The 23193-nt window shown below is 43.1% G+C and overlaps 1 protein-coding gene across 4 annotated transcripts; it reads left to right on the forward strand.

The window, feature by feature from the left end:
* The first annotated feature begins 677 nt into the window (after positions 1 to 677).
* Positions 678 to 22476, forward strand: LOC135907407 (chymotrypsin-2-like). Of its 4 annotated transcripts, none has more exons than XM_065439091.1 (9): positions 678 to 858; positions 2401 to 2595; positions 6070 to 6103; positions 6804 to 6877; positions 12731 to 12828; positions 15004 to 15145; positions 17942 to 18056; positions 19214 to 19353; positions 22215 to 22476. In XM_065439091.1, the coding sequence occupies exons 2-9, from the start codon at positions 2443 to 2445 to the stop codon at positions 22410 to 22412; spliced, it is 954 nt and encodes a 317-aa protein (XP_065295163.1). In that variant the 5' UTR covers positions 678 to 858; positions 2401 to 2442; the 3' UTR covers positions 22413 to 22476. The 4 variants fall into 4 exon arrangements, with proteins under 4 accessions (XP_065295163.1, XP_065295165.1, XP_065295166.1 ...); XM_065439093.1 differs by having other exon boundaries at positions 679 to 858; positions 2401 to 2654; positions 6041 to 6103; XM_065439094.1 differs by lacking the exons at positions 678 to 858; positions 2401 to 2595 and adding an exon at positions 5755 to 5909 and having other exon boundaries at positions 6041 to 6103.
* The last annotated feature ends 717 nt before the right edge of the window (positions 22477 to 23193 follow it).

The raw sequence follows: 23193 nt of genomic DNA on the forward strand, positions 1-23193 counted from the left end.
AACTATTATGCGTGACAGGAATCACCGTCACCATGAAAGATTGCGGTCTCTTCGCAAGGCCCAGCACTAGATGCAACTACGTCACTTGAGTTTTTAATTTAGCGTGAAAACGGAAAAAATTCGAGGCTGAAGTTTAAGCAGTTCTGGACATGACGAAGCCTGAGGATTCAGTCTTAAAAACGCGTTGTAAAGAACTGCTAAGGAAGGTACACGTGGAATTGGATGTCATACGTGTGTACCACTGAAAACCTCCAATAGCTAATGTAGGGGCAGACGTTAGAACATCTATTTTGCTGCGCCGAGCCTGCTACATAAAGGCGCTTGCTTTATAGGGGCATTTATATTATTTGTTTATATTCCTACAATAAAAGTCTTATCAAGAATCCCGTCGCAGAATGCGAACGTGTACTATTTTTTTCTGCGCACACCATCTCAAGGGCCTGCATTTATAGTTTCAGCAAACTAAATTACACCCGCACTATTCTTAATTTTTTTCTATTCAAACGACTGTCTAACAAAGACACATGAGAGAATAGCCTCCTTCAAGCAAGGCCTATTTACAATACATTTTCTTCAAGAAAACTTAATTGTTCGCTTGCTTGTTCCCAAGGCGAATGAAAGCGGGGGCTTGGGAGGGGGAGGGGGAAACGTTTACTGAAGAACCGCAGGCGTCCATATATTCTTTAACTATATTGGCGGCTATTACACCGATTACTTATCCCCGTCCTCTTTTCTTTAATAAATTTTGCGTTAAACATCCTCAATACTTATTGCAGTCATCGCACATAGCACTGCTATTATGCATTCACAGTGAACCGATGCTCCCAACCGTGGTCGAAGAATTCAGCGAATAAACAGGTATGAGATCAAATTCCTTGCATATAAACTATATCTCATGTCGACTAACCCAAGGACAGCTAAATTAGAACAATGAATACCAGAAACATTTCTAGCACAGGAATGGGCTCTGAAAGATAATACCTTATCTTGTCAAAAATGAAGGTATCCGATACTACTCACCCGCCTTCGTTCCGCTTTAAGCAGAGGAATTTTTTGCCGTCTGATGCTGGCATTGGCAACCCTCTTCAATTGATTGTTAGATAATGCACGACAAGAAAAAAATGTAAGAAAGAAATATACATAAACTTTTTAGTTATTATTCAAATAGAACGAAAATAAATGCATTACTTTAGTCTGGACGTGTGCAGCTAAGTGTTGCCAAAGTGTGTGGATGTCACAGGTACACAAGCGTGTTGGACGGAAGCACGAATGAGGCACTCACAGGGAAAAAACAGATCGATGCACTGAATATGCATCATTTGCGTCACTGTTTTAAAGAAGTGTTGACGTGCACTTATTGCTTCACGATGCACTTATTTCAGCGGCCATGGCTCTAAGGCCTCGGCAAGTGTAACAAGTCGATGTGAGAAAAGTCAGAGACGCTCTTGTCCGAGTCACTATTTACGCGTGATGTGCTTCAGACAGTCGATAAAAAGATTTATCTATTTTCAGTGTGGTCGCACAGATATGGCATAGACGAGGTCCACCTCATTCTAAACTGAAATTGCTCGCTACAAATAGTTCTGACTTGCTGAGGATGTAACAGGGTATATAAGTGCGGTGGAAGCTGATGATCCTGCTTGTTCTCAAGACGCAGGACCTCTGTGGTTATAACACTGGGGTCTCTGAAATTGTCCTTCAGACAGGGTTATATCCTCAGGCCTTATGAGTTGCACCACCTGTGGGACTGCGGACACTGGTATGAGGCGGCGTACTGACGTCATGAGCCGCATTTGCTGGAGCTTCTGCAATATGTCACCTGTGTTGATTCTGCATTGACTCCACTGGAACGCCACACGTTAGTTTCACTCGCGCTCTTAACGGGAAAATTAAGAACCGTATCGTGTTGCAGACATTTCGTCGTTTCTGCGTACTCTCTGCGAACATTGCTTAACCATTTTTTCATGAACACGCGTGCCAAAGAACATGAGCTAGTGGTTATTCGCACTGGAGAACAAGACACAAAAGAGGTCATTCGACTTGCTCGCACGAATCATGATCGAGCATTGGTAAAATGTACGCTACCTTTTCTTCTATTCAAAGAATGCGATTTCGATCTTCCGATCTACCAGTATCATGCCTCATTATCAGCGTCATTTAACTAGCACACATGTACATTGCGAAATCAGGAGCATCTATGTGCACCTCATCCAAACTGGTCATGCAGAAACATATGTGATTCTGCTAGACTGTCATGCCTGCATGCGCCACATGGATACAAATATTTGTGTGTTCTTTTCATTGCTAAACAATTTTTAATCGTTTATTTCCCTTCGTCAAATCAAACTTTCTTTTTTTCAGTTGCCTAATTTCAAACCCTATGCACCTTTCCACCTGCAGGCAACCATAGCAACCGAGAACTCCGTGGGCGCAGACTTCCCGATGCAACGACGCACAATTCACCGAATGTTAAATGAGCTGCTTATCTTCAAAGCACTATTGCTGATTTCTGTCCTGGGAGCCTTGATTTACATCATCGTATCACTCCGAAGCCGAAGTGCCCCGCCAAATACAACGTCCGCGCCACCGACCACTGTAACTACCGAGTCTAGGGCTGACCATGGCAGTATCACGGGCAGTGAAACAGTTTATGCGTACGCTTTTTTGTAGTTTGAGCATGGTTTGACAAAAAAAATTGTCGCCAGACGTTCGTATGCCTTTCCAATTTAGCTGTATTTATTTCTTCCTGTATATGGAGCCCGGCGCCCTATATCAGAGCCTATGGCGTTACGTTATAGACCATGAATTCATGGGTTCGTTCACTGCCTCCTTTGCCATATTCTAATGGGGAGCAGAATGCAAATAAGCTCGTGCACCATACATATAGTGCTCGTTAAAAACAGAGCTAACTTGGTTCAATAACAATGCTTAGTTTCCCACTGCTGCATCACTCATGCTCAGCTCACCGTTTTTGGCAGATATAGATGCAGAAAATTCTGTATATTAAATCTTCATGCTCAATTACAGGCTTGTTGGAATGCATCTGAAGAAACGTTTGCCTTTCTTTTTTGCACATTTCAGATTGGGCATACGTTTTAAGCCTGTAATGCTTAAGATGCCTCGGATTTAAACGCTGGAAAGGCGATAGGCTCACAGTGGAGTTTTTTTTCTGTTAAATTGGAATGGACTTCCTGTCGTGAATACTCTGACAAACTACTTGCTTTTACAGTTAACACACTATTGAAGGTATAGCTCAAATAAACATGCCTAGCTATGTTTTCACAAACGCGTTCTGCATGTCCAAAAATAAATCTGAACAAGTTTCTCAAATTTTGAAACAGGTAAAGATGTGTTTGGGTATTACACAGTTAAGTATTAGACAGCAAAGCACACATTATTACTAAAGAGTTGATTTACGCTCTTTCGTTAACTAAATAGAAACTGGTTTTGAATTACCTTTCATGTGGCACCAGCCCCAAAACAGATGACCTTTCGTCTGAGTACCATTAAATTGTGTAGGGCAATTTCTTTTTTTTTCTCCCTCTCTTTTAAGTAGGGGTGCAGGATTGAATTCTGTAGCACAACTGGTTTTTCTTGTTTCTCTTTTGTGGAGTGGTGGAGGTTGGAGGGGGCTGTGCAATTTTTTGTTAATAACTGTATTACAATTTTATAATTGTCGCATACACTATAGAGAATATTTTGCTTATCATTTCATGCTTTTCTTAAGCCTCTCTCGAACATGTACGCTTCAGATGCAGTGCCAAACAAACGTGCCTTCACCGAATAAAACTCAGTTGGAAGACCGAACATCCCAGTTGGCTGCCCAGTTCTCTTTTTTTTTTACTTTCCACTCTAAGCGAAAGAATTGGTCATTGGTATAAGAATTTACGCAACTTGTCGCACACAACTTACTCAACTATACAGCGTAGACATATCTCAACCAACTCACAAAATTTGTCCTATTCTAGCGTTCGGTAATGTTTGTAAGAGAGTGATTTCACAATGCTTTGGCGTGCAGGGACATGGGTCACGTTTGCGTGTAGCTGCACTAAGGCACATTTTTTTTGACCGGCAGACGCTGTTTTTCCCACTTCGCTGCTATGTTATCGTACCACGTAGGGTGAGCTGTTCAGTGAGCGTGCAGGTTGGGTATTTCGCATCTGTACCGAATGTGTACGCATGTCCGAGTCGTGCATCAATGCAGGAATGCGCGGGAATTAAATCGTTGACGCGGACGTAACTTCGCATCTTGAAGCAAATTAATCAGTTTGTTTAGCCTAGGATCATATTCTCTTTCATCATAAATACCTCACTCATCGCCATGCTTGTAGTGCCGGCCGTCTCGTCAAAGCCATTGTTTAGTGCGCCATCTTAGCAAAAGCTGAGAAACAAGAAAGTTAAAGATAATATTGAAGCGCATAAAAAGATTAAAATAAAGGTACAATAGGGTTAGCTTAAGGTGTTTCTAGAGGTTTATTTTGCCACCACGTTAAGTTTCTGGACCGAAATCTAGGCGGTCGTATTTGGTGGCTGCACGCTGCGAATTCTGTTAAATAGAGAGGAAAATAGTTAGTCTGAAGCGCAAACGCATCATCAGAAAGGAGTGAGGGTGAACGCTCAGCACAACAAAGAGCTTTTAATGACGCGATCGCACTAGCTTACTGGCTTAATACTGTCACCAGCCGTCACCCTCGACATCACCCAAATTTTCTGACTTTTCAGCGTTTACAAGCTGTCAGTCTGTGTACTATTCTCCAGTACTGCAAAATAGAAGTTCCTATAAAGCGATAGTTGTCACGCTGCAACACCAGACTGCAACAAAGCATAACCTTCTTACATGCGATGGCTACAGCAGCGGCTCACGTAAGGTAGAGTGCGGTCGTTTCTACTGCCAAGCAGCAGCCGGTGGTGACGTGTTTTATCGTACATTTGACGGGTCCGTTTCGAGCACTCCAGAACGCCATGGCAGGGTGCATTAAATTCGGCTGATCGAAATTGACCAGTAGGAACACATTCGGCTGCTTTTCTCTGAGCGCCGCGCTGTTTGTAAAGGCGCTGGGAGGCACTTTCACTTTCAACCTAAGACCTGACGGAGGTTCGGTCACGTGGACCCTGAAGCTTGCTCATGCATGCGCAAGCTGCCGCGCGCCTGACGTGTTTCCTGTTCCGGCCTTCAATTGCTTTGGCGAGCTGTTGCACGTTCGATTCGGTCACGCTTCTCTGGCTCAGACCAAGATCAGGCTTGTTATACTTGAAACCCGAGTCAGAGCGTGGTAGGGACCAGCTGATTGCAAGTTTGTGTTATCCAGACTCTATCATCGAACGTAACGGTACTATGATCTTAATATTGTTCATGTTGAAGCGAAACGTTATGGGCTGCGATTGGGACGGAAAAGCAGATATATTGATAAATAGCTGTAATAGTTATAAGCTGGAATACATGCTGCATTAGGCGACCTCACTCCGAATGGCGAAAGCAGCGTGGCACTTAATGCAATCGTTTTTCGCCAGCTGTGATTCGGGAATTACAAAAAAAAATTTAAAAACTTTGTTGCACCTGCTGGGCTACAATCGTTGTACTTTATTGTTTTTTCCGCAATAATTGACTGACGTAAGCAACATCAAGCACGCTGAACAATACCACCATATGCGCGTCCCTTTTCTCCTAATTCAATCATTTCGCAGAAGAAAGAAATAAGTATCGTGAGGCACCCAAACCTTTCTTTCACGCTATTTGCCCACTTTGCGTTCACCCGCAACATTATTTAGACGTGCTGAAATTTAAAATGCGCATTGAGAGAAGTGATCGTATAGGGATGGCGGAAAACAGTTCTTCGTTCTACCTTCTGAAGACCGTTCTCTCGTGGCTAATGACACTATGTTACGTATTATCGCTACACTCTTCTAAGGCAAGTCAAGTCTCACTGCGTTAACGCAGAATTTCAAATCAGTCGGAAGTGTTCAATGGGCTGTAGGTTGTCAGTTTTAGCCGCATCCAATCATAGATGTCAATTGTTTTGTCTGTTTTACTTTCTTGAAGGAGTAACAGACGCACGCATCGGCTTTCAGTTTCCCAACGGGGAGCTCTCGATAAATTCAGATGGTGAGTCTATTGTCATGAAGTACATCCTAGAATTCTCATTTTCGAGCTGAAATCAGATAACACATTCAATTCCTTCTACGACCGTTACAGCTTCTTAACCTATTACGCTTTACACAAAAACGCCACTGCGGATTTGTTTCATTGCGGCGGCAAGAAGAATCAGTACGAAAACATTGTGGCCTAATGTGCTCATCAACATAGCATGGCTAAATCAAAGATATTGCATATAATAATGGACGCAAGCATGGTTGAAGAAGTGCCAAAATAAACGAAGCTACGTACCTGTAGACGTAGCGAAGCAGGAACATTATTTAGTATCTGGTAAATAAAAGTGGAATAGCGGCGCTGTCATCAGGAATGTCACACCATAGATGCCTTTCTTTATTAATAATGAGTTTTCGCTACAAATGATGTTACTCACATTTGAGCAAACGAATGTGTTTATCCGATAATGGCAAAGATGCAAAAAAAGGTTGGCGCCAATCACGAGGCGTCACAATGCAACATCATCAAAAGCAATTTAGGTTCTATTTGCTGCATTGCTCTAGTTTTGAGGGGATGTAAGCGTTCTTTTAAAATACTAAGGAATAATATGCGCGGTCTCGCGCATATTAATTTCGTTATATTTCGATATATTCCTTGACTTCCTTGGTTATAATTGTATTCAGAGAATAATTACAATTATCACTCTTAAACACAGAGTGCGGTATAGCCGGTCCTACGGCAAGAATCGTCAATGGTCTTCTGGCTGCTCGAAGTCAGCTCCCTTGGATGGTAAGTTGCCTTTGACCGGGCTCATTTCCCCATAAGTAGACTATTTTTCTGGAAGTCACCTGCTTGTAATGTTTTCCGGGGAGCCGTGGTCGGCGCATCGACGTCTTGTGAGCGTTTTGATGCCATAGCATCAAATGACCCATTGGGCAAGAAAGCCGGCGGCGTCTGTAGCACCGAAACGGCGCGTGAATTCCAATTGGCTGCGAGGCCACGTCACGAGCTTGCGGGCTAGGGCAACACATACCGCTGCGTAATCTGAAGCATCTACATCATCGGCGGCCGCAACCTCGGCAGTAGTGAAACGTGGTCGACTACACCAGCACACCGCAGACGAAGTAAGGGAGCGGAGGCAAGTAGCGAAATCCTCCATCGTCGCCAGCTCTACCAATACACGGCGGGTGGAACGAGCATTAGCGCAAACACTACTGCCAGTGCGAAACTCGACGGACCGCTCAAATGCGCGCCATTGCTACATTAGTGCTTTCGCATTCGCAACTCACAAGAGGCGTTTAGGTGTCCTGGGACTTTTTCACCGTGCTGTAAAGATTAGTGAATTGCCCCACAGGAGCAGTTGCCAGGTTAAATGCTCATGCGCACGTTTGAATTGTTGCACAAAGGCCTCAACAGGACCTAAGGCGGCGTAAAAAGGAATTTTCAGTGGAAATAAGACTACGCGACCTGACAACCTCCGCTAGGGATCGTAGCTGTGCCTTGCTAAGATAAGACCCCTTGCCATAAAGAATTTGCCTCGACCGTGCTCATGGCACTCGAATAGCAGTCTGTGTGATCTTGCTCTCTCTATGTATCTGTCTCTCGTTGCTCGTGGTACTGGTGCTGCATGTTGAACAGCAGCGCCTGCGCGTTTTGAGAAACAGGATTCTGTAGGCTACACTGACATTTACGAGAAACTGTCTGACACAGAGTACCTTCATTTTCGCCATTGAACGCCAAGAAAGGTGAGCGTCCGTTGTGGTTGTCATTTAGGGCAGTGAACAAAATATGGGCGTAAGACGCAATAAGAAAAGCCACGCATGCTTCGCGCGTCAGCGACAAGGTCTTTCCCAACACCAATTTTCTGTTATACTCCAATTCAATACAACTGTATCCACCGGGCCTAAAGTGTACGGAAAAAGAGAGTACTGTTAATCTCTTTCCGACTGCAATTCACAGCAGAGGAAGCCACCCTCAGAATTGTGTGAAACAAAAGCGAGTACCAATTATTTCTTTCGGATGAAAAGCACCCTACTTACATTACTGTGGTGGTGCTGAGTGGCATTCATTTTTTTTTCTGGGGGGGGGGGGGGTAGGTACATCTATATGCGGAACATCACTTATTTTTTGGGCTAGCCTGCCGCAGAAATATGGTATTGATGTTTTGTGAAACCAATTTCAATGGCATTGTACGCAGTGATCCCACGTCCTACCCCACCAGGCATATTAAGAAGGGAGCTGCATCACAGACATTTTTGTTGTACTATTCTAAGGTCGATAGGAGCTCAGGAAAAAGGAAACGTTTAGCAGCTCAAATTCCTGATCTAGCTAGTCCAAAAGCGCTTAGCATCACTTAGTAGGCTAACAGCGTACTTAAACGAATAATAAAAAAAATGACGGCGACGTGCAAACATAATTGCAAAGACTTGCAAAGGCCTTTGATAATCGAATGAATGTAGTGCATAATGATAAAACAGTGCCTACTGTTTAAACTACTAGACCTCTCGCTCTGATTCTTGGCCACGTCATAAGCTCCGACAGTAAGGGTAGAATTCCGGGAAAACAGGCATGAGATCTGCCCTTTTGAATGCTGCTGAATCTTGCTGTCACTATCACCTTGTTTCGGAAGGTTGATATTGTGCACCTAACCATGCCAATGTTTCGCACCAGCTGGTCCTGCGGCGCACTTCTTCCTTAAAGGGGGCAGCATTCAGTGAAGGTGCCGCGTGTAGGAAGCTTACGAAAATTTATCACTCATTACGTATGGGCCAAACGACGCGGAATAAAAGAAGAGATGCGAGCGCAAAAAAGATGCGCAGTATGACTTTGTGTACAGTGATTTCTTGTTTACAGGTACTTTTCTCAGCTGCGAATTTTCCTGAAATATCCAGTTTCACGGGCAATTTCACCCTCTTTTTCGCGTTCGCGAGTTTGTTGTGCCACTGAACGATCCAAGATTTCAGCGGCGACTTAGCCGGAAATGCGAGAAAAACGCGTTAGCATAACGTCGCACCTATTTGAGGTCCCAAATCCATCATTTTAAAACCGCGTTCCCCACGATGCAAAGTGTTGCTCAGGAGCTCCCTCAACACACGTCCTTCCCCTCCAAGGAGCGAAGTGCAACTGATGGTGGTCCAAAGCAGACAACCGTCACTACTGCTCACGCATACTATAAGCGTTTCTGCTGAGCTGCAGCGTGTATAGGTTACGGTACGAGTGAAACAGGCAGTAAGCATAAAACTAACCTTACCTCATATTTTGTTGGGCACTCACTGAGGCCAACGCTTTTCCTTCTGTCTCCATCCTGGAAGAACAATAAATTTTCAGTTCCCATTTACAAGAATTTTAGCAAGCAAAGCACCCCCTAAATTTGTCGCCTAGTCGTATTCGGTGCCAGTGCCTGTACATAATAGTTGTTGCAATGAAGCATTTACTGACAGTTGCGATTACCGAGCGTCCCGCAGTGACCTTACTATTTCTCTATGAAGTTGAAGATAAAGTTTGAGTTTATTGATACACAAAACAAATACACAATTGAACGAAAAAAACAGTCAAAAACACAAAGGACAGGAGGAGAGGTTCACACCTCTCCTTTGTCCTTTGTGTTTTCGACTGGTTTTTTCGTTCAAGTATGTACCAACTGGCCCAGATTTGAACCCTTCTGGAAATACACAAATCAGTGTACAGACGAGGGCCCCAAAGTAATAATACTGAAAACCGGATACTATGTTTGAAACTGCAACAGGATTATACACTTGTTGGCAGCATAATAGTGGATGATGTTAAATATTATATACAACATACCCAAATGTTAATAAACAAAGAAAGCTAACAAACAATGCTTTAATACCGTGCGGTGTAACAGAAATAACAACGGAAGTGTACAAGATATGCTATTTTTAAGGTAGAAGAACAAACAAGAATCAATGAAGAAAACCGAACGTGGTGCAGTGCGAACATTGCAATGAAAAGAAAGAAAAAACAATTAGTAGACTGGGGTTCGGCGCAAAATAACGTTACCTACTTGACAATATAAATATTTATTGAGGAAACTAATCAGACGTTAGCAAGGTAAGAAATTTAGCGGGAGCAAGTCCGAGTTCCGCTAGTGCGAATCGGCTGGCTAACGTTTCGTGTGACTGCTTCACCTTTCAGAATCGTCATTTGTTGCCTCAAAGGCAAAGCTTATTGAGTCTTGTGTCATGTTTGCAACCTCAATCATTCACGAGATTCCATCGATGTTATATATAACACAATGACATGTTCTAATATACAGTCACAAATCAAGGAGTGGACGCTTAAAATATCGTTTTTGTTTTCAAATGCAATTGTGCTTCAGAACATAATCACCACAATATTGGAACATTCATTAAACACAATGTCCTTTGAGCTTCCTATACATTTGAGAACCATCATTGTTGCTACAGGTTACAATAGAGCTATTGTTGATATATTTATTCAATTCATAGGAGAAACGCGGAATGTTCGAGAACTTACAGACAATATCTAATTTCACATGTGCCTTTTAGTAGTATTTGTCTGCGTATTAGAACGTACGCAATGTATCCTTTAACGGAAAGGTCTTGCTCACTGTACCTTCCAAAATACATGCCCAGACGCCATCATTTTCAAAGCCGTCATCACCATCCGCGACTTGAACCATGTCTGCTGTTCCTGCAACGCACCATAGATGTTATAAACGTTACAAATGAACTTTATTTGGCCTGATACCTAGGTAATGTTTTCATGTAGCAGCACTGCTCCAGAATTCTTGAGCAGAATCCACACGTCCGAGTGATTCGAAGAGTACAATCGACAAGGCATTATGTTCGCCCTGTAATTTCTACAGCTCACTGTTTCTGTCGGAATTTATTTGGCAAGTCGACACTGTTTTCGCGAAGTGAATTAGGTCTCGTGAAAATATAACCGTTCCCTACAACGTCGCCATGCCTTGGCGATGGTGTCCGCCGTGCAATTGAATGTTCATTGACTTGAAGATGCGGTAGTGCTCTCGAGCAACAGTACGCGTTTAAACAGGAGTATACGCTGTTCTTTATGCAGGAATTGCGATCATTAGAAATATTATTAGTATCATTTTTATGATGACACAAACTGTCACAAAAAAAAAAATATTCGAGAGTTTCCCACATATTCTCGCGCGTATACAAGCCTGCCGAAATCTAATCAGGTGAAGTGTTACGTTGAAGCTCGTTTACAAACTTTTGACTGAAAACGTCAACTGAATCGGTTCTACAAGAAACTGTTTTGGTGTGGAAAACCTTCGGAAAGTATTGCCGGTAAAAACGGCACGCTGTTCGCGAAGAAATCGCAAGACATTCCAGTTTTCTCAAAAATACAGTCGATGAAAGCCTTTCAATTGATGAGAATTCTGACAAGCTTTGTGCTTCACATTCTGGCTCACCGATTGTCAGAAGGTCCCCATTGCGCATTTACAGCTTTAAAAAGGACTCGCCATATTAGCGAAATAAATTGTAACTGGACACTCGTCACAAAACGGCCAAACGCACATTGAAGTGTGGCACCCGCAACCCCACTGTGGTTGCCCTTCATCAACCCAGCATTGTAAGACGCCTGGTAGTTGCCAGGGCGTTGTTCCTTCTGCACAGCGAGGGCTGCGCACTGCGCTACGCTTACTCGTCCCACCCGCATATAGCTGGAAGATCACGACATTGAACCTTAACACTGCTGACGATGGTGCGAATATCGCGAGAAGCTTGCCATTTTATTTATTTATTTATTTATTTATTTATTTATTTATTTATTTATTTATTTATTTATTTATTTATTTATTTATTTATTTATTTATTTATAATATCATCAAGTGCATACGTAATGCAGAGAGAAGTAGTTAATAATATTAGCGCTAATAAATATGTAGACAGAAAATAATAAAAACATAAAAATAACGAATGTTGTCTAACTCCAAAAAGTTCTATGAAAAATTTTCATTGGATGCGAAAATATTGCACTTAAAAAGCATTGCTATCCTGATACTTCCAAAAAGGTTCAACAGGCTAGCTCGCTAAAAAGCATGGCTCAGGATTTATTCAATGTATGAGGTCCGTAGTTTTTCTTACGTACATTGGAAGGAAATTGCAATTTGAAAGAGCGTAGGTTATGGCGTGCTGGTATTCCATAACCATAGCGCTGGTATTCCATAGCGCTGTGTCCGCGTCTTGCCAATGTCTTCGTTCCTTTTCGTGCGCTAAAAAACCTCAGTTATAAAGTTGCAATGTTTAGATGCTTTAAAAAATTAGTGGCCGTTTCATCTTTGCGCGAAGGCCTTCTGAGCATGATCACTGTAGAAAATAGGATACGGAGGAGAAATCTACGTGAACACAAAGTGGAGTTGTCGTAGTGTTTTTTGTGAAATGGGTAAATCAGAAAATGCTCTTTTATGGGAACGCCACGTTATGGAACGGCTGTAGTGGCCCTTTGAAGGAATTTGCGCTATACTTACGACATTCATTAGATCAAACTAAACAGACTGTGCAGGGAACTTTCGAGCGTAAGATGCTAGAGTACTGATGCAGGATAAATTTTTCGCTCCCAGTTTTGCATGCTGAAAATTGTAGTTGACGTGAAAGATAAACTGAAGCCTTCCTTTACTTATTCCTGCAGGTATTCTTGGCAGTAAAGATCAACGGAGAATACACAACTTGTTCTGGGACTATCCTAACTCAAAGGAATATTCTAACGGCCGCACACTGTATAAAACAGTGAGTTCAGTTCTCTACTTTCTTTATCGGTAATACGATATATGCCTGAATTCTGGCATTCCTAGGGAATTGGGTGCAAGATCACGTACTCTGAATCCGGCACGCATTGAACGTGGTAATCGGCGCAAAACAAAGGAGTTAGAATTGAGTGAATCGTGCATGATTGGTTTGAGATTATGATATGAAATAAAATTTTCCGTTATGATGAAGGCCAGACAAGAGTGGGCCACACGAGTGCTTCCACAACAAATCTTTTGTTCCGATCTACCAAGACTACGTGTACAGAAACAAACAAATGGTAACAAAAACAAGAAAACAAAAAGAAAACTTGTGCACAACGCAGAGAAAGGGCAACGCCTCTCGCCTGACACTCTGTCACATACGATTTTATTTGCATATTGTAAAGGCCTATTCGAGACGTTTGGTGCACTGTTTTGATTGCTGCAGTTTTCTTCTACGTTTGCAATTTCTTTTTTAGTTTTTCGCTTCTCCACCCGCCTGTGATTTAGGTATATTTGAATAAAATTTCATATTTGGCCGGGATCGCCTAGTACACTCTCATCTTTGTCATTGACCTTAGCACTTAATTTTGATGTTACGAAAATATCTCGTTCTCTTGGACTTTTTCAACCAAACGTAACAAATAAACACGCCTTAGTTTATCGTTCAAAAAGGCTCACCAAAAGGCGCTCAAAGCCGAGATAAATAATTTCGTTCGATACTGACGTTCATTTTTTTCTCATTGGAACTGATTTCTCCTTGCGAACTCATTGTGGTACTCGGCTGTAACACCCGAACGCCGCTTGCGATGCATAGCACATTCTAGCTTACTAGTCGCGAAGGCAGAAATGAACATAACAAGTTGTACCTTTAACTTTGTAGAAAGAGATAAAAAAAATTTTATAAAATTTTAGGGATGTGATTAAGTGCCTTCCCTGTTGCTTCTACCATCTGGATGCAGAGGAGGAGCAGGGAGCGAGCCAGACGGGAGTGGGGAACAGGCGGGGGCAGAATAGAGGGGATGGGTACAAAGAGGAGGCTGGTTACATAGGAAGCATTCGTGAAACTTACTTTTGAGACTGTGGTAAATTGTCAAACTGGCTGTGCTGTATTGTTGACGAGATCAGCCGTGAGTCGCCATTACTGTCAGGGCAAAACAAGGGTCTTCAACTCGTACGAATACATGCAATGGGTTTGATAAGCATCTGTAACAATATCCAATCAAGCCTCCCAATTGAATAAATTTTGAAGTACGTCACGCCAAAAACTGGTTATGTTTGACGCAACTCAGAATTTTTCGACAATATAGCACAATTCCTTTATTCAATCTGACACAGTTTCTTGTTTCGATTGTACGAATTCGGGAGGCACAATTTATGCTTGAATATTAGGCACAGGTAGGCCAAATGAAGCCGTAAGGGGGTTTCTGCAAGTGAAAAATATTTCAATTCTAGACACCGTCATGTCTAAATTCTAACTTTGTATGTAGAAATTGTCGGGCTAATTCGTCATCGTCTAACCAGTCATACTTGGAGGCCTGTAGTTCAAAAAAATTTATCGGGTGCAATATGAAATAAAAATGGAGTGCAAAAGAGTACGCATTTGGGCTGGTTGGTTCATGATTACGAGCAATAAAAAACAGCGCTAAACAACGGGACGAGTGAAGGGACACAGACAACAGCGCTGACTAACAACCATGACCGCGCACGCCTTATATCCGTAGCCTTCCACGTTCACGTTAGTGGCGAAGCATGTGTAAGCCTTCCGTCCATGTCTCTCCTTCCGAAGGAGATTGCCTCCTTATCACATTAATTGCAATTCCCCCTGCGCATGCCCAATTCTGTAGATTCTGTGGTTTCAGATAGCGGCGGAGCATATATATGCTGACTGAAGGAATAAAGACACTTTGGTTGTTAGTCAGCGCTGTTGTCTGTGTCCCTTCACTCTTCCCGTCGTTTAGCGCTGTTTTTTATTGCTCGTAAAAATGGAGTGTTATAAAAATTGTGGTCAATGTGCCCGTTCAACCAGCTGACCGAGATGTTGTCGTCGTTGCTTCTAATTGCCATGTGCCTTCTTCCACACATTGCATTGAACTCTCATTGATTATATTCTAGAAGCATTACTGCAACCAACCACACGAGGAACTTAGTGCTTGTCGCTCCTCTTTGCACTCAGAAATGACACGTATCCGACGAGAATTGTGGCCTTCTACAACAGTACAGAAAAACTGGAAGGTGCGTTTTGGAGAGTAGACCGTATGAAAGTGCACCCAGATTTTAATGAAACAACGTTTGTCAACGACATCGCTATTCTACGGGTGAGAACATCGTTTTCGATAATTGATGCTCCAGTGTAGTGGGCGTTCATTAAGGAAGTGTTACATTCCCCACTGGAATAATGCTAACGGTTAATGCAAAACAGCGAAACCTTTCGCTGCATATTCGCATAGAATAAGGGCTGCAATAAAAGTAAAAGCTTTACAGAATGCCTATCTCTTCTCATCTTTTACCTCCCCCTCACCTGTTTTGCCGTTTAGCGTAGCAAACCATATTTAGCCTTCTGGCTAAACTTCCCGCCTGTTCTTTTTCTTCTCTCTCTCTCTCTCTAAACTGCAAGAAGTGGCGAAATCTGCGATAGTATGAAGAAGTCAATTGCGCTGTTTGCTGAAGCAGTGGACACATCCTACCTTTTCTTTCCGCGAGGTACTATCGTACACCACGGCAAATAGCCAGGCTACTCACCAACAAGTATTTCCTGTGATCACTTAACCTTATTTATGACATTGTATACATTGGACACGCTAAGTTATTTTCTTTTGCATATTTTTACCCTAATGCTCTGGCACATACGCCGGTGTCAGTAATACACTAGAGAAATGCAACACACATTGTGGGTGACAGATCTTAGTCGCACACATCCCATTTGTACAAACAATTTTTGTAAACAGGACTGTGCAGATAACACAGGCAGGGCGTGTGTCCTGAAATGAACATCAGTGCGTTATTCTAGCAAGTGAGGGTGCTTTCGCCGTTCGCGCATACCCTTTGCCGTCTCGCTGACATGCCATGCGATAAATCCTTGCTCGCTAATGTTAAAATCTTGTAGGCTGCACAGACTAAGTAAGCCTATATAACAGCATTCACCAACGATTACGATACTCCCTAATGCCAATTTTGAGCGCTACTGTATAGGTGTTTTGAATTCGCGGTATATTGTGGCAAAGAATTTGATTCTGAACAACAGGGTCCTCTCGGTGGTGGCGCTTAGCCTCTGCTCGGGCAGCGCGTTTAGCACCCTCGGCAGGCGAAGCATTTTCACCGGCTGCGTCCCTCATTGTTCGGAAAAAAAGCGAGAACACGGAGCGTGAGGCTCCCGCCGAGCGCATTCTCTAGTAGCGGCAGCGCAGGCAAAGTAGCGCATGCGCAGTGGGTGCGAACCCCGTACAATCGCTTTCTTTTCCCACGTGGTGTCGGTGGGCACGCTCGCCGCATGCCTGGTCGCCACCCTGAAGCACCTCTCGTGCCCCACTCCACCTTCCTCCTCACCCTTTCGCTATATACCCTTCTTTACTTGCCTCCACATGCTTACGCTGTACCCTCCTCTGCTTTCCTCCTCGCTCTGTATTTGCTCTCGCCGTCTTTCATTCCCCGCTGCGCTCTGCGTTCGCTCTTTCATCCTTCTCTGTGCTCGTTCACTCGGTTACGCCGAGGGACGCCGACACGGACACTCACCGCAGGAACGGGCGCCTAATAGATCACCCTAAAACATTTTGCCCATTGACGAAAGTCTTTCAAACGCGTTCTGTGACTTCTATATGTTACTTACTGGCCTTGACGTCGGGTTGTGGCCGTATAGTTTTAGGCCGTCAGATTTCGCTTTCTCACATTAGGTGTTTTGTAAACATGGTTATTAAATACATTGAATGGCTACTTCGGTGCATAGGCATGGTTACTAAGTAATTGGATTTGGTTTGATTTGCTGGAGTACGACTTCGCCCACCGACTCAACTATAAGGCAACGGGTTACGTAATGGTTGCGTGAGTTCAAGGAAGCCCACAAAGTCGGTAACAAAGAAGCCCAGAAAGGTTGCTCGAACCAGATAATTACGTAAATACGTGCCCAGGTGAACCAAACTTGCGACAAGATATTAAAAATTAATTCACAAATAACCTAATTGTATTATTTCACTTCCTCATTATAAACGCTATCGCATATACTTATATTGGAAAATTAAAGAAAATCGTCATAGTAGTCTAGTTCCATGTCGCAACGTTTTAGAACAGTCATGTTCTAAAACGTTTTTAAAATTTCTAAATCTAGTTGGCCACAAAAAGTGTTTTTTTTTATTTTTACCTGACTGCCCACAGCACTGCCAAGCACGGATCGCGGTGCAACTTTCGTGCGACGTACCAAGAAGGCGTAAAACTAAGCTAGGCCATAAGGCTCGACAAAGCGGTCACATCACCCGTGCTCCTGCAGTGAACATGTATCTTCTCGGGTCGAGATTGAAACGTGATCGTCGACTACCCCCGCACGCCTTCACTCGCACATACAGTGTAGGGCGCTCGGTGACGGTGCTATTGCCCTTGTACTTTATACGTAACTTCACGGTGACGGCGATGGTGATGGCGACGGTGATGCCGTCGCCGACGCCGTGAAGTTTCGTATAAATTACAGGGGCGATAACACGTCACAGCGCTCCCTACGCTGCATGTGCGAGTGAAGCCGTGCGGGGTAGTCGACGATCCCGTTTCAATCTCGCCGCCGACGCTGACGCCCACGCCGACGTCGACGTTGGACATGCGCTTGAAGTGTCCATATAATTTCAATAAAACACAGACCGCCTTCTGCATCCAGGGAGGTTTGGTCTCAATTTTAGTTGGTTTCTGCACTCGGAAACACCATTTGGGAGATTCAGTGCTGTATATTCTTCTAGAATTGATGTAACCCAAAAACATAGAGCAATACTCAAACGCACAAGTCTATATGGTTTAAAATGTAGAACTTATTTTCCATCTTCTCAATTTAAAGATCACTTACAATAAGGCAAGCAATAATTGCATAGATGTTTTGCCACACTGCTCTGCCCTATCAGTATCTCCATACATTTCAGGTAGAACAGCCCTTCACATTCACGATTACCACGCGCCCTATCTGCATCTCTCTGGAACCCGTGGACATTTTCCACAAACATGTGCGTGTTGCTGGCTGGGGCCGTCTCAAGCAATGTAAGATCACTTACCAGCACTTTTTTTATTCCACACCCTCAGACAATAGCTCATATTTGCTGAGCAATTTGTTTATCCTGTATACAGTGGTAACATGAACAGTAAAATACGCAAAGTTTCTGTAGTCATGCAGGAAGGCTAAAGTGCATTCTATACAACATTCGATGAGGCGCTTCGCTTTGTTTGTACTTATATGTCGTTATACTCACAATTGGTACTTATTTTTTTTTACTTTTGCTTTACCACTACCTGATCTGGACACATCCTATTTGATGCAGAAAAACCTTGCATGCAGCAGGATTCACGTTTCCAACTTCTGGCAATGTCTATTCTTGCCTTCGAAAATGTAAAATAAATGCTTCGACTATATACATCAGCCGTTATGGACATGGTATATCTCGAAATAGAAAAGATTTACATATGAATGTCATAAAGATCTCACAGAATGCTCGACAACATACCTTCGAGACTTCATTTATTTCAGGTGCCATTGGGCCACCGGAACACTTACCCCTTTCACTGCTGGGTATATATTTATATTACTGATGGTCAGCTCCGCGTGGGCTCTCCTTCCGTATTGCTTTGCCAAGCATTTCACGCTCCTTAAAACTAAGCTCTTCGTCGTTTCTATCTCCGCAATAAGAGTTCGTCAATACTTCATCAACTCCTTCGTGTAAATGTGCGGCCAGACCCACCAAACTGGTTCGTAATGCCGGCCCGGCCGAGTTTGAGGGACAGAGCATCGAGACATTTGCTCCATCGGCTGTCCGAAATGCAACTTACAAGTTCTTTGCTGTTTCATTTACCTCTGCGCCGATGACACATCAAACACATAATGCATAGTGGTCTTCTTTGCACGACTCGATTCGGGAGAGGGAGGGTATGTGCTTAAAACACAAAACGAGTAGGCTCGAGAGTGAGAGGATTTGTGTGATAGTCGGTCCCCGAGTTATGTCGAGAGTAGCAGTCAAAGGGCTAAGTATTTACATTACTTCCACTTCGATGATTATCCTGTTATCATACTGTAAACCATTGCAAGCATATATTCAGTACTAAAAGGTGTTTGCCACAACGAAGCTCATATGCTGCAATATTTTTCTTTACTTGCAAATTTTTGGATGAACCTTGATGTTCATAGTTTGACCCTTGCTTTGCAGTTGGACCTCCTCAGCGACTCCTCTACTACACAAGTTTACGTGTCCTGTCCGACGAGGTGTGCATGAGAAAATTTGGCAGCAACGGCTACAACATAACGCTGCAGTTCTGCGCGTATGAAGATACAACAGACGCATGCGAGGTATGAGGCAATACGGCTTTTTTCGAGACTTTACAGCACTATCGTTGTAACTGCGCGGGTTGACATCCTGAATTGATTTGTTTACTTGACGGTACTGGAAATGTTGGCTGGTTTTCAGAATCTACCGTAATAAAACTAATCTACGTAACATCTTAAGTATGCGAATTAACAATCGCAGACCTACGTACACCCACGCACCCACACAAAGTGGATTTCTCGTCGACGCGCTTGTACAAATGAGCAATGTACGCGAGTAGCTAGAGTATGACATTTGCTCAACGGTCCAGAGGGAAAGAGAAGACAGGAAAGATAATCAAAAGCAGCGTTCACTTCGCTGCCCTAAGCTAGAGAAGAACATGGACAGAGGAGAATGAGAGAAATCAAAAGTAAGATAACACTAAGCTCTCAAAGATTCTGCTACCGCCGCTACAACATTGCGTAAAAAGTCCGCCAATCCTTCCTTTTAGGTCTCGGAACAATTTCATGAAGCCCACCATGCTCAAAAGCTTTCTGAAGTCGGAGGTTGGGCCGTAGTTTTACAAAGGGAGGGAAAGAGAGAGTCTCGATAAATCTCGCAACACACCCTCGCAATCAGGCAAGATACCCTCACTTACGCCCGTACCTTCGAAGAAATTAGAGAAGCAAATATCCATTAATGATTGTCAGGGTCGAGCGATAACTTCGAACAGGTATGGGGCATCTAAGTGCTGTCACGTTGCACTACCTCAAGAACTCGCCGCCTTACAAACCACATTTAAACTACTGCAAAGAGGCATATCATGCACTGGCAACAGGATCGGCCCACCTATTGACCACCTTTACTTACACTGTCTCTGCGGTGATACCACTTTACTCCCAGAAACAGACGTTAGACAAGGCGGACTGAGTAAAAATATAGGCAGAAGAGCCGAAGAAAGCTTCGAATGCAAAAAAAAAACGTGCAATTGAGCGCCGTACTAACTACTGCTACCCCTGTATTAAAGACAACCGAGTTGTTTCACTTGAAGCAAGTCATTGTACAACGCGGCATATTTAGGTAAATGTTCTCCTACAGGTAGTTTGAGACATTGTAGTTTCTTATCTCCCGCTCCTACATTAATGGTACTCACCGGCAACATCATTGTCACCACTCTTAAATTTTCTCATCCCTCCGTACGTGACTTTACAGCATTTGTCAGGTATAGCGCTTTACCGCTGCATGTAATGGTGTCTCGATTACAGCCCATCATTTGCCTGATGATATTATTTATATTACAGACTAAGCGCTTTGTCTGCCATTGCTATATCATTTTACGCTGACATTTATAGTCATCTATTTCTCTTCGATACATGTAAATTTATGGAACGAACTGTTACTATTTTACCCACGTGCCTTAAGTGTCCTCAAAGTTAATCTAACACTACGCTTAATAAAAACGCGACGCTAGTTATGCTATAAACCTGCTTTTATAGGCAGCTTGTGGGCTTTGGTTCCCCTCAATTTTTTGGAACTATTCAGTCATAAGGCGCATAAAGACAATCACTACGTAAATAATGCATTACTATCAAGATAATTGTACATGTTTATATTTGAAGCGTTAAGAATATCATAGTGTAAGACGACTTCACTTCCATTGATTCTCCTGGAGCGCTTCTGTTCTGAGATAATCATCACTAAATTTGAAATTCATCAGCTGATTTCGCATTCAGGGTTAGGGATCTCGACACAACGTGAAGCCTAACAATTGCAACGAAGAGCACTCGTGGGAAAAGGTGAGTCGTTGGTTGTTTTCGCCAGCCAAGAGCAAGTCAATAAATATAAGTTGTCTGCAAATACGACAGTAAAAACGTTTCAAATATAACCATATACCATAACCACGGCAGTGAAAAAGTAAAGAAATTGTTGTTTATAAGACGACCTGATGGCTCTAATTATATCCACCAAAGTGCATAAACAGTCTGTGCAAGATTTCGCCTAGCTAGCAGTAATCTTTCATTAATATTACTATCAGTTTAAGTTTGAAGACCCTGTATATATAGGCACAATGGTTGTGTTGCGTCACTGCGAAAGATTGTAATAGAGCAATAAAACTCATTGCCCAAAATTAAAGCAATTCTCCTTACACTTGCGCTGCATAATACGCAGGTCATCTTGGGGTTGCGCGGGACACAGCAACCTATAAAGAGTTTTAGGAACAAAACAACTGTTTTGCAGCGCAAAGGGAAACGCAAATCACTTGGAGTGCGACACAAAACAGAGCAGTCTACTAGCAAGGTTGTGGGAAATTAGGATAAAGCCTTATATACAAGTGTAGACACTAAACATTTTTAAAAATGTTCAACAAATATTTCAGAAATCTTTGTTGCCCTTTGGCGCGCGCGCTGCCGGCTTTCCGTGTGCCACTTTCGGTGGCTTGTGCACTGTCTTGCGCTCCAGCAGCGTGTCTGTTCTGTAAATGTGTGTCCAACTAGCGAGATTGTGTACAACTAAAAACATGCGCTATGGTGCCTTCCGCGTGCATGATTGCTTTTCTTTATTATGTTAGCATCAGGAGTGTCAAAGTGAAAGAAGTGTATGCGTGCAAGCGTGGGAATCCGGTCCCGTGGTAAAGGTAGAGAAGGAATAATACTTTGCAATGCAGCTAATGTCGTTTATAGCATTGATCCTGTGGTGCCTCAAGGATGTGCGACGTATCTCAACACATATCTCTTGCCATTGCCGCTAAATTGCCACAGATATTTTGCTTTCCTTTTATTCTACAACCCTTTCTTTCATCTCTCGTCGTCTGATGCATCCATAGAGAGGCACGTCAAGCTTTTCGCTTGAAGAGCCTTCCCTCTTTTCAACAAGATTTCTCTCTGTCTCGATTGCTCCCCTAAAGGGTGATTCCGGAGGACCCGCCATTGCACGCGCGGGCAACCACCGCTTCCTGCAAGTGGGCATCGTCTCCTACGGCGCTGCCTGTGCGGGCAAAGTTCCGGGCGTCTATACTCGACTCGATGCGCTGGTGCCCTGGATACTTGACAACATACTGTACGGCACGTGGCAGATCTTGTACCCGCGAGGTGAAGACAAGTGAACAACACCTAACTGGTTTACTCAAGCCAGTAAAAAGTAACGTTAAAGTCCGGCACGCGAATAAACGTATTTCACAACACGTTCTATTGTTTTCCTTCACTCTTCAATTTCCTCCCGAATGATTCAAGTATTACTGTATAGCTTGCTCGTGTGCCCTTACCGGTTCTGCCATGTCAACGCGGCCGGAGATAGGAAAAAAATTAAACAATACGAGTCTGCTCAGTTAAAGTGGGCAAGAGCCCTGGTGTGAAAATATATTAAACATGACTGCGTACCATATCACGAAGAAGTGGCACGTTAAAGTTTAGGTGCTTAACCAAGTGTTTTATCTTTTATTGTAGTCTCACTAAACAAGTACATGTCAAAACGCAAGTGAAAATTTCAGTAAAAGGGTCAGACCCCCATGACTCTTCAGAAGACCGGAATCAGTTTTTCTAATATCCTGACTTATGAGAGTCAAGTCACCGCGCACCTTTTCTGCTAGTAATTAAAATACGAAATTGCAACATGAAATTGCCAAATAGCGGTATTCTTACTTGATAAAGTACTTCCTTTGGTGACGTACAAAATCTTGCACATCACAATTATAACATGGGATCGGTTACAGATAGCTTTTTTCTTGGGGGACGTTTAGCCTAGGGGCAGCAGACGAAGAGGTCATGAATAATCGTTTTCAATTAAGAATACGTTTATTTGGAAAACAGGGCAAACATATTCGTCTGAAGTACCCAGATAATTATGATTCTTATAGAAGCCACAATGCCGCATAAAGTGTTTGCTGA

The sequence above is a fragment of the Dermacentor albipictus genome, chromosome 10 (genome assembly GCF_038994185.2).
Source record: "Dermacentor albipictus isolate Rhodes 1998 colony chromosome 10, USDA_Dalb.pri_finalv2, whole genome shotgun sequence".
In the NCBI taxonomy this organism is placed as follows: domain Eukaryota; kingdom Metazoa; phylum Arthropoda; class Arachnida; order Ixodida; family Ixodidae; genus Dermacentor; species Dermacentor albipictus.

What these genes read in the sequence shown, in the direction of transcription:
- LOC135907407 (XM_065439091.1), top strand. Translation starts at nt 2,443, where the DNA reads ATGCAACGACGCACAATTCACCGAATGTTAAATGAGCTGCTTATCTTC. An exon ending in CGTCCGCGCCACCGACCACT is followed by an intron (nt 2,596 to 6,069) that starts GTAACTACCGAG and finishes ATCGGCTTTCAG; the next exon opens with TTTCCCAACGGGGAGCTCTC. An exon ending in CTGGGGCCGTCTCAAGCAAT is followed by an intron (nt 18,057 to 19,213) that starts GTAAGATCACTT and finishes CTTGCTTTGCAG; the next exon opens with TTGGACCTCCTCAGCGACTC.